The 11,704-nt window shown below is 48.5% G+C and overlaps 1 protein-coding gene across 1 annotated transcript; it reads left to right on the plus strand.

The window, feature by feature from the left end:
* Window positions 1–259: 259 nt before the first annotated feature.
* Window positions 260–11,063, plus strand: DDB2 (damage specific DNA binding protein 2). The gene is made up of 11 exons (XM_040409186.1): window positions 260–396; window positions 1,638–1,818; window positions 3,202–3,302; window positions 3,395–3,583; window positions 3,661–3,806; window positions 5,134–5,233; window positions 5,329–5,506; window positions 5,603–5,748; window positions 8,708–8,872; window positions 9,037–9,082; window positions 9,935–11,063. Exons 2-11 carry the CDS (start codon window positions 1,638–1,640, stop codon window positions 10,144–10,146), a joined length of 1,464 nt encoding a protein of 487 aa, XP_040265120.1. The 5' UTR covers window positions 260–396; the 3' UTR covers window positions 10,147–11,063.
* Window positions 11,064–11,704: the final 641 nt, after the last annotated feature.

The raw sequence follows: 11,704 nt of genomic DNA on the forward strand, positions 1-11,704 counted from the left end.
ATATCCCTGTAGTAATAATACTACCTCTATAATATCCCTGTAGTAATGCCCTGTATACAAAGTGTTTACCATAAAGAAATCCGCATCAATCATTATATTTTCTATGAGCAAGGCAGAAATAGTTTTGTACGATTAGATCGGCCGTCCAACTGCCGTCCTGAGCGCAGAGGCGTCACGTGATTTGGAGCGCAGGCTCCCTCCCTGTTCCGAATGTCTAATGTCTGCAGCCAATGAAAGAAAGCCATGCAAATATTGGGGCGGGGCAACAAAGGTTTGTCTTTTTTTTTTTTTCCTTCTCTAACGAGTCGCATGCGCCTGCGCAGACCTGGAGCGACATCTTGGTTACACAGCAGCAGCGGTGAACGGACATTATAGTAGCCACACCGGGATTGACAGGTGAGGAGGAGGCGGATGCTGCCCGGGACAGTGGATGGTGCGCGCCCGGGACAGTGATGGTCTAGACATGCTGCTTCTTGTATGGAGCTTTCATAACAATATGCACAAAGCTAATAGCTGATGTTATGTAACAGTAATGTGCCCAGGGCCCCAATACTCATGTGCCCCTGCAGCCAGAGCCCAAATACTAAGGTGCCCCTGCAGCCAGAGCCCCAATACTCAGGTCCCCCTGCGCCCGGAGCCCAAATACTCAGGTGCCCCTGCAGCCAGAGCCCAAATACTCAGGTGCCCCTGCAGCCAGAGCCCAAATACTCAGGTCCCCCTGCGCCCGGAGCCCAAATACTCAGGTGCCCCTGCAGCCAGAGCCCAAATACTCAGGTGCCCCTGCAGCCAGAGCCCCAATACTCAGGTGCCCCGGAGCCCCAATGCTCAGGTGCCCCGGAGCCCCAATGCTCAGGTGCCCCTGCGCCCGGAGCCCCAATGCTCAGGTGCCCCTGCGCCCGGAGCCCCAATGCTCAGGTGCCCCTGCGCCCGGAGCCCCAATGCTCAGGTGCCCCTGCGCCCGGAGCCCAAATGCTCAGGTGCCCCTGCGCCCGGAGCCCAAATGCTCAGGTGCCTCTGCGCCCGGAGCCCAAATGCTCAGGTGCCCCTGCGCCCGGAGCCCAAATGCTCAGGTGCCCCTGCGCCCGGAGCCCAAATGCTCAGGTGCCCCTGCGCCCGGAGCCCAAATGCTCAGGTGCCCCTGCGCCCGGAGCCCAAATGCTCAGGTGCCCCTGCGCCCGGAGCCCAAATGCTCAGGTGCCCCTGCGCCCGGAGCCCAAATGCTCAGGTGCCCCTGCGCCCGGAGCCCAAATGCTCAGGTGCCCCTGCGCCCGGAGCCCAAATGCTCAGGTGCCCCTGCGCCCGGAGCCCAAATGCTCAGGTGCCCCTGCGCCCGGAGCCCAAATGCTCAAGTGCCCCGGAGCCCAAATGCTCAGGTGCCCCGGAGCCCAAATGCTCAGGTGCCCCGGAGCCCAAATGCTCAGGTGCCCCTGTGGGTTAAGAGCGGAGGCTATGACTACGCCGTACATACAGTTGTGGCTGTGCCTGGTACTGCAGCTAAGTTCTCCACTGACCAATCTTTGCCGGCCTCCTTAACCATAGTAATTATCGGCAGTGACTTGTTCAGTGCTGTCCGTGCCGTGCACAAATTGCAAAACTGAATTATTTTTCTGACGCCCATCCGCCCCCTTTTCCCATAGATGCGTCCCAAAAGGTCAGGTCAAGGAAAGAATACATCAGAGGCATCCTCCCAGAAGAAGGAGCCGGAAGAAGAGCCGCCCGGGAAGAGAAAACGAGAGCCGGATCCTGGAGTTGATAAAGGGAGCAAAAAATCTGGTCGGAAGAAAAATGTTACACAGGATGCCGCAGAGTGCAGCAAAGGTAATGCCGCCACATGGGGGGAGACACAAGACCACCAGGAGTGCAAGAAATGTACAGGGATGAGCGAACCCCAACTTTACAGGTTCGGGTTTGGCTTTCGGGCAGTGGAGAGATCCCGTTATAACGGAATGCAAAACAGAAGCCTTTAAGAGGCACTCCGTTTTGATCAGTCATGATAGAAGCCTATGGGAAATCCTAACGGATACGTCTGGTTTCCGTTTTACAGGACTTTGCTTTTCGTCCTGCATATCAGAAACCGGCCGGATCCGTTATGCTTGGCCAGAGACTTCTATTATGACGGATCAAGACGGAATGCCTCTTAAAGGCTTCCGTTTTGCATTCCGTTATAACGGGATTCCTCCACTGCCAGAATGCCGTTTGGGTTCGCTCATCCCTAGTAATGTATTATCGCCACTTCCCTAAAGCTTCCATTCACGCCCGTGTAAAGTTTCTGCATGAACCAATCTGTCCAAAGGCAGCGTGTGCCGTTTTCTAATTGCAGCGTTTCACTCGGCTGATTGGCTAAGAAAGATCACATGTTCCGTGGCGCCAGGGTGCAATGATTAGAATCCAGTACAGGCGCTCTAGCGCTCTAAAGTGGGGTTCAGGGGCATCCTTTTATTTTTGTTTTTAGGACTTAGGCCCCATTCACACGACCATATTTGTGCTCCGCATTCAGTCCACATTTTTTGCGGATTTCGATTTCGGATCTGAACCTATTCACTTCAACGGGGCTAACAAAAAATGAGTACCCGAACTGTTACAATAGATCCACAAAAAAAATTGATGCAACACAGACGTCATGTGGATGTCCTCCGTATTTTTTGGGCAGATCTGAGTTTTGCGGACTTGCATGTCATCCGTATTTTTGCGGACCACAAAATACAAACTTTCGTGTGAATGCACCCATAACGGACGCCCTGATTCAGGGTGGCATAACGTTTTTGTTAGAGGGCCATGTTGAATTACTCTACCTATTTTTTAAAAAAAATTTAACATCATTTACGCTCAAATTTGTTCAAAATCCACCTCCTGGAGCACGAGGGGCTGCTCAAGAGACCCCAACCCCCTTGATTGACAGAGGCAGACATCTTGCCTCAATCTCTCTCCTGCGCCGATCAGTGCAAGCACAGTGGATCTGCCGCTGCATGCGCCTCTGATGTCTGGGCACATCCGGAAGTGGAGGTTGCGCTCCTCTGTCCCAAGCTGCTACCTCCTCTTGAAGAGGTCTTTCTGTAAGACATATCCTCAATCTATTCAAAAACATGCGCCTCTAAATCTGTTTTTGAAGGTGTGCACCTTAGTGCTTTTGTGTTTTTTGTTTGTTTGTTTTTTTCCCCCTACTATCAGTGAATGCTAAAACTGTAACTGTTACCCGTGCAGGCTTACAAGAGAGGAAAAAATACCATAAACCAGAAGACATTCAGACCAGCATTGTGCATTACCTGTACCGGAGCACGGTTGGGGGGAACGTCAGGGCAAAGGTAAGTTACAAGTGTGACCTGCACGCTTGTCCGTCAGTGTACATGTTGCATCTAGTGTATAGATGTGTCAGTAGGCGCATGTCTCTTCCCAGTGCCTGCAGACTCCTTTCCTGCGGTCTTTGGCATCGTACATTCTCTATCGAACCAACAGCCCCTTTGACAGAAGGGTCACCACTCTAGAATGGCATCCGACCCACCCCAACACGGTCGCTGTAGGGTCAAAAGGCGGGGACATCATACTGTGGGACTACGAGCAGCTAAATAACACGATGATCCCTGGCGTAAGTATGGGGAAGCAGTGCGGCAGTGGCGGCACAGGGAATGGCTGCTGTTTCATCGCCTTTCCCCTGTCTTGCAGATTGGAGCTGGAGGCTGCATCACTGGGATGAAATTTGACCCATTCAACCCTAATCAGCTGTATACATCGTCGGTCGCAGGCAGCACCGTCCTGCAGGACTTCACCGGACGGACCGTACAGATATACACCAACACTGAAGACTGGGCGTAAGAGCGGATTTATTCATTAATTAGGGGAAGTGGGAGCTCCAGTAGCAGGAAAATTAGGGGGCTAAGGGAAGCCTAACATAAGAGACATAGTGCAGGCTTTTTTTTTTTGGGGGGGGGGGGGTCACTTCAATGCTATAAACTATGGGACACTTTGTACATTTTCTTTCACTGCCCATGAAAATATAAAATTTCTCAGTCTAAGCAATCGTCTGAGTGTTTAATGAAACAGGGTTGTCAGAGTTCCAGTTTTTGGGGGGCAAAAAAGTTAAGAAAGAAAAAAACTTCCCTCCGTTCCAGTGTGGTGCTCCAACTTCTCCGCTAAGCTGCAGCCACAATGTAAAGTTTTAGCTGCAGCTATGACGTCCTGTAATCACTGGCCTTAGTGGTGTACATCATGAGAACGCAGTATGCAGTATATGCTCGTCTGCAGCCAATCACTTGTCTCATGCTGTATCCGAGATTATTATTTGGCTGCAGCAATCACATGGAAGTACAGAACAACATGGCGGAAGCAGAAATAAGATTGGTGGGGAGCATGGGCTCTGGAGCGACAGGGGATCTGACAGGTGATCACTTACATAAACGGAAACATGGTAATAAACTCACAACGGGGGAGAGATTTGTGCTGCTGATGTATTGTGTTCACAGAGGATTAGTTACATTGATACATTGTAGCAAACTGTCAGCTGTGAGCAAGATGAAGTGTTTACAACCTCCGGATGTAATTAAGATTCCCTTTACAAGTGGAAGCCGAGACCTTAAAAAATATGGACACCTTCAGGGGAATTTTTTTTTCGATGACTGCATTTTACTCATTTTGGGATAAAAATAATTTTTTGCAGTTGGTTTCGCTCTTATTCCTGATCTCCTGACCTCATAAACACTCATTATACATAAACTCTTATCAAACTGATAAGAGTATGGCTTAAATGGGTGTTTGAGGTCAGGAGATAAGAGCCATCAGCTGAGGGGACTGAGCAGTGATGCTCTGACTGATTTTTAAACCCTGTAGCTGGAAAACAGTTAAAATTGTTTAATTAAGACCGATTGAAAAAATGTTTTTTTTAGCCCAAAATAAGTAAAATGCAGTCATAAAAAATAAAGATTTCCCTGAGGGTGTCCATAGCTTTTAAATTACAGCTAAACACTTGTAGATAAAAATCTTTTTGGGTGGATAGGGCCCACGTATGGCAAGTTTGGTATCTGTGACTTGCACTGCCATCCTCAGTAGTGGTGCCCTGCAGCTGGCGGCTCTTGTACAACTATAACTCTCAGCATGCCCCGACAGCGAGGTCAAACAGTAATCCTGCTGCTGATTTTCTAGTATGTGGTACTGCAGCCTGGACGTGTCTGCCAGCCAGCGGTGTGTGGTGACTGGAGATAACGTGGGAAACGTGGTACTGTTGGAGACGTGCGGAAAAGAGGTGGGCATATATGAGCAACTAGTCAGGTCCTGTACCATAGGCTCACCTGAGGAGTATGCGAGTTGTGATTAATTTTTTGCTTCTTTTAATGAAAGATCTTTAAGGTCCGGCTACACAAGAAAAAGGTGACACACGTGGAATTTAACCCTCGATGTGACTGGCTTCTGGCCACCGCCTCCGTGGATCAAACGGTGAAGTTATGGGACTTGAGGAACATCAAGGATAAATCCAGTTGTCTGTACACGTTGCCACATGCCCGCGGTGTGAACTCGGGTAAGGTCGCATCTCCTTTCTTTCCCTCCCTTATTCATACTTTTAACATATGGCGCTGCCCTTATATAACTCTTTACAACGTTTTTATTGCTGCAGCTTACTTCAGTCCTTGGGATGGCGCCAAGCTTCTCACTACCGACCAGCACAGTGAAATCCGTGTTTACTCTGCGTGCGATTGGTCACAGCCCCAGCGTATTATCCCACACCCGCACCGCCAGTTCCAGCACCTGACTGCCATCAAGGTTTGTTTGTGTTTTTTATTTTTTTATTTTTTTTATTCTTTATTTAAAGGGGTTCTGCAGTTTGCTTTAACTGATCTATCCTCTGGATAGATCATCAGCATCTGACCGGCGGGGGTCTGATACCCGGGACCCCTGCCGATCAAAAGAGTGAGGCTATGGTCCTATGCACCGACTCCCAGAATTGCCTGATTTTACTGGAATGCCAGAAGATGTGGATCAGAGAGCCTTGCGCCGATTCACAACGCCAACACAGTGGAGATGCAGATGGAAACATTTTCTGAAGACGAGTCGGAACATAGTACCATCTAGACAGTATTTTGTAACTTGCTTCCTGGAATTTACTAGCAATGGAGGATTTATGGGCGAGCTGATACAGTTTCGGCCACTGGTCGGGGGGGGGGGGGTGGATGTCCACTCCAAGATCAGAGCTCCATTTGTCAATATATGGAGGGCGGATGAGGCACTACCAGTGTCTTATAGAACTCAGACATATACACCTGAGCCTATGCATGCCTTTTCGAAAGGGGTAAGAGGCCTGTCGAAACTCGGGGACGAGGGTTCAGAGGAGAGAAAATGAGATATTTGTCTAGCTCTCCACTGTCCCAGGGCATAGAATCAATCGAGGAGGAGGCAAGGAAGGATACCGCTGAATGCCATATTAGAAAATAGTCTGACCTAGAGTATAAATCTCTTGCAGTGGAATAATGGGTATAATTTTGAACATCCAGATTAACCGTCCTCCATACATCGACCAACTGATGAGAGTGTAGAAGGCGTTTGATACGATGTAGATAAGAGTAGGCCAGGTGCGAGGCCCCTCTAGATACGTCCGCCAGAGGGTCCAAGGCGACATTTAAGTCCCCTCCGACCGAGCACACCCTCTGCAAAACTGTCTAGTCTTGATAGGCTTCCCGCTAAAGCCTCGTATTGGGTAGGTATACATTCACTAGAGTATCGAGTTGACCCGCTAGACGGCCCTTTACAAATGGATATCTGCCATTATCATCTGTCTGTGTATCTATCAATTCCCATGGGGTGGTTCTAGAGATTAGTATGCTTACTCCCCTTGACTTAGAAACGGAGTAACAGCTATGGTAAGAGTCTGGGTACCTGGGTGATCTTAGGAGAGGTAGCGCTCCCTTGCGGAAGTGTGTTTCCTCTGAGTGCAATTTGTACCTTACTCCATAGGAGTCGGAGGATGGAGGATCTTTTCTCTGTTGTATTCAACCCATTGGTGTTGATAGATGCAAAGTTGATGGCAGACATAACTCCAGTCTATTTGGCAAGGGAGGGAGAGAGAGAGAAAACAGAAAAAAAAAAAAGAGGGGGGGGTAGTGGGAGGGGAGGTTAGGGAGGAAAACGAGAGGACGGGGAAGACGACACACTGGGGTAGAGTTTTTTGGAGAACGCTATAGGGTGGCTTTATCAGCCAAATACCCAAACCAGCTAGTCCAGAGTGGGTAGAATAACAAATGCCAAAACTTGTGGAGTAAACACCACTTAGCAAATCTCGGAGAGCCCACAAATGAGCCAACCAAGAGTTGCGTAGCTATTTGGTAAGAGGGAGACCAAATTGAGTTGCCATCCCTTGCCTGGCTGGCTGACATGGGGGCTGATAGATGGCTGAAGGTTGGGGGTCTGATCTGAGGTCTGATTAACATTGGGGGTCTGATTGCTGGTCTGACCTGAGGTGTAATGGAAAATATTTTTTTCTTATTGTTCTCCTCTAAAACCTAGGTGCGTCTTATGGGCCGGTGCATCTTATAGGGTGAAAAATATGGTACAGTGCAGCAGAGACCAGTGCAGCAGAGACCAGTGCAGCAGAGACCAGTGCAGCAGAGACCAGTGCAGCAGAGACCCTAGTCAGTTTATATAGTCGTTATATAGTGTTATATATTTTAATATGCACCTAATTTTAATATGCACCTAATATGCACATGTTTTTGTTATGCGTGTGAATCAGTCAGCGCCGACCAGCGCCCCCTAAACCCTGCCCCAGAACCCCCCACCCCACCTGGTCCCTGGGAAAATTGTCTTGCATGAAACTGGTCCTTGGTGCAAAAAAGGTTGGGGACCACTGAATTGTAGGATAGGTTTGAGGGTGCATCTCATTAGCAGGGTTTGCCTCGAGACATCTGGCAGAAGTTGGATTTGGTTCCCCGCGAACATCGTGGGGCCCTGTCTCCATGCCCGCTGTGGGATTTCCTCTTTTTCCCCTGAATTAGTGAACCCTGCATAAAACCTCTCTAGGGGCTGGGTTGTCTTGGCATCTTGAACCTAACACTCTATGGACTCTGTCCAGTTCTATTTCGGCATCTGGAGGTCTAGGTAGGAGAGAGTTGAAGATGCAGGTAGCCGCCTTATGCAGATCAGAGGCAGGCGCCTCCTCTGGAATCCCACGTAGTTTGATGTTGTTGTGTCGACCTCTGTTTTCTTGGTCGTCCTCTTGTAGTAGTATGTGTCTACTGTTCAAAGCCTTCTGTGCGTCCAAATTTTCTTCAACTGTAGTAAGGCAGGATTCTAGTGCAGACGAGACCTGTATTTGTGTGGCTACTTGAGTGGAGATGCTGCACAGGTCTGTCTTGACAGCTGCAATGGCCTGAGCTTGGTTGGATTCAACCCGCGATATCATGGCTTCCATATCATGTTTAGTCGGCAGGTTACCAAGGAGGGCCCATATATCTTTTAATTTTGGGCGTTTAGAACGTCTGCTGCCCACTGAAGAGGCAGAGGATGAGGATGAGGAGAACTCTGAGTAAGCAGAGGTTTGGAAAAGTGCAGGCGTAGACACGGGGTCTAGCAGGTTGTCAGGTGCAGGAGAAGGTCTGCCTAGTGTCTGGAACAAAGTCCTTTGCCATTGAGGAAAGGGAGCCCTGGTGAGTCATCTGGGTATGTGACCTGTCTTCCAGGTCCTCCTTATTAATAACATACATATTTATATATTTGTTTTCTTGGGTAGGCCACATGGCATCCCCGTTACGACTTAATTGTGGCCGGACGGTACCCGGACCCTCAGTTCCCGGGATACACAGCAGATGAGTTGCGCACAGTTGACGTGTTTGATGGGCAGAACGGCAATATAGTGTGCCAGCTGTACGACCCCTATGCATCCGGTATTGTCTCGGTGAGTCATTGTTCGATTGTTCTCCTGTAGAGCTACCATCACCATTTAGTGATAATTTGTCTTCCGGATTACTTGTATCTAATAGGAAATATAGTGAAATATCATTTTATATAACCCTATACTTTATATTTACACCTGATCCCTTTTTTTTTATCCTCTTATAGCTCAACAAGTTCAACCCTATGGGAGACCTCTTGGCATCAGGAATGGGTAAGCGTTCTATCACAGCCCTGCACAGACACCCTGAGCTGTGCCCTTACTGATTGGGCAGAGCACTTTTGAATCGATCTGCCTGCTCTTAGAGAGTACTTACAGCTTCTCTCTAGCCTATTTTTTGCAGTGCAGGGAACAATCTGGAAGCCGAACATCAGTGTTCAGTCTCCTGTTATAGCTTTGACAACTCTGCAGCCTGGAAAGGGGAATAACCCACTACACTGCAGGTATGCAGCATTAACCCGTCATTGCGCTAGACCACCAGGGATCCTTATGTTAAATCCTTCATTTGACCCTTAGGGATATTGGAATCAATCCTTCACTGTCCTAGACCACCAGGGATCTTTGTTATCCCCCTTCACTGCCCTAGGGAATGAGCCCTTCACTGCCCCAGACCCCCAGAGGTACTGCAATCAACTCTCTCTTTGCCCTTGACCACCAGGGATTCTGGCATTAACCCTGTAACTGCCCTTTATCATTAGCGATGCTGGCCCTAACACCTTTGCCATAGACCACTAGGGATACATACATTACCTCCTTCACTGCCCTAGACCACTAGGGATGTGCTAGGAAATTATTAGCGCCTGGATTAGAGGACGCAGCTCTCGGGTCCCAAGCTGCCTCACTGAGTAGCTACAAAGGTTTAGAGGGAGCGTTGCCGGTCACGAGATGGATGTAAAGGTGCAGGCCTCATTACAAGACACGTCTCTGATAACTGTGCTGTAATGGCCTGGGCATCTGTGCTGACTCCCATTTTATCCAGTGAATCCTTGTCACACACCGGTTTTGCATATATTTGGCATAAAGAAACCTTCAAAATGACTCGTCATTTTTGCATATTTGTTTCAGGTTTTAACATATTGATCTGGAGCCGAGAGATCCTTCTAATGATGAAGCAGGAGGAGATGATGAAGGCTTTGAGAGAAAAAGGTATTCCAGTGGGGAGGAAACAAGAACCCAAAACGCGTCCCTCTCAGAAAGACAAGACAAGCAAGACGCAGCCGGGGAAGACCCTGGTGAAAGAAACGACGAGCACACGAGGCAAAAGGAAGGACAAGTGAGAAGGTCCAGCCTGTCTCCATAACCGCTGCACCCCCTCTGACTGCTGCGCCTGAACTCCACGACTGCCTTATCGCACTGGTTGTACTAAGCGGAGTACGTTTGGTTAAGTCAGGTGGTAATTTTTTTTGCAAAAGGCAAAACATTCCTGTGGTTTGCTGCTGACAGAAGAGAGATGATAGCATCTAAGAGGGCACAGTCATATCTCGGAGAAAGCCCACAGGCTCCTGTACGGCGCGTGATGGTTATAAAGTACTCGTATGGGTAGAGCTGGCACCTAGCTGCAGTGGACATACTTTCCTGGCAGCAAATATGTGGATGGAACATAGACGGATATGGCCAGGTGACTATGACCTTGTCTGCATAGGCAGTTACATTTGTGCAGAGCCTCCCATGATTTAGCTTTAGGCTGCATTCACACCACAGTAAAAAAAAAACGGCCAATAAAAGCGGATAAACTGTCAGTTTTTCATGGCCGCTTTGTATCAGTGTGTGCATCCATTTTCTGGCCATTTATCTGTTTTTAATGGCTGTTTTGCATCCGTTTTTAACGCCCATTGTGGATGAATTTCATAGGCTTTTTTATTTCTTCCTATATCCCAACCCCTGCAGTGCCCTGAGTATACATAATTCCCCCTGGACATCCAATGGACCCCTTTGTGCCCTCAGGATATATACTTTACCTTCTGCCTCCAGTGCGGAGCGAGTGTTCCCACACATGCAAGTGGATTAGATGAGGAGTATTAATAATAATAATAATAATAATAATAATATTATTTAAAAAAAAATCATTGTAACCCCTGAAAGACCCTTTTTTTTGTACTCGTTTAGATGGGTGCACTCCTATCTAAACCGATTTCAATGGTGTCCATAGGACATGTCCTATTTTTTGACAGCCGCTGTTCACTGGCCGTTAAAAAAGGCCATGTCCATAGCCCCATAGACTTGTATTGGTTCTGAAAACGGATATATTTTTTTTTTACTGTCGTGTGAATGAGCCCTTAGACTGTTATATTACCGTAGCCTAAGAAACCTCCAAAGCAAAAAGAAGGGGCACATGGGCTCCGTGTAGCTTCTTGAGACATTTGCACCCACGAGATGTGAGTTGGCCGACTATATAACTCTCCTCTTGCTCTTTGCTCTTTTTCCCCTCCCTGGTCTAACCATAAGGGATTGTTCACACAACTGTTGCCGTATTGCGGCCTGCATACGGAGGGTCCGCAATACACGGGGCACCGGCCGTATGCATTCCGCATGGGTCTGCAAATACGGAGTGCTTCCTCTGCAAAAAGATAGAGCAAGTTCTATCTTTTTGCGGAACGGACAGATCGCGGACCCCATTCAAGTGAATGGGTCAGAGATCCGCATGCAATTTGTGGTCCACCGCACAGGCACGGCGGGACAACGGCCGTGTGAATGAGCCCTGAGCTGGCTTTTCAGGAAAGGAAACTGTCATCAGGAAAATGGTGCCTGATCTGCGGACGCTGTAGAGATGCTGAGTATAGGGCTGCAGATTTTAATAATGTTAGTCTCTTCTGTGGCCAGAGACGCATCTGCTGA

Source organism: Bufo bufo, chromosome 10 (genome assembly GCF_905171765.1).
Source record: "Bufo bufo chromosome 10, aBufBuf1.1, whole genome shotgun sequence".
Classification (NCBI taxonomy): domain Eukaryota; kingdom Metazoa; phylum Chordata; class Amphibia; order Anura; family Bufonidae; genus Bufo; species Bufo bufo.

Excerpts from the sequence above, each read along its gene's own strand:
- DDB2 (XM_040409186.1), top strand. The coding sequence starts at position 1,638 with ATGCGTCCCAAAAGGTCAGGTCAAGGAAAGAATACATCAGAGGCATCC. Across the intron at positions 3,807-5,133 it reads ACCAACACTGAAGACTGGGC|TATGTGGTACTGCAGCCTGG; the intron begins GTAAGAGCGGAT and ends CTGATTTTCTAG. Across the intron at positions 9,083-9,934 it reads CCTCTTGGCATCAGGAATGG|GTTTTAACATATTGATCTGG; the intron begins GTAAGCGTTCTA and ends TATTTGTTTCAG.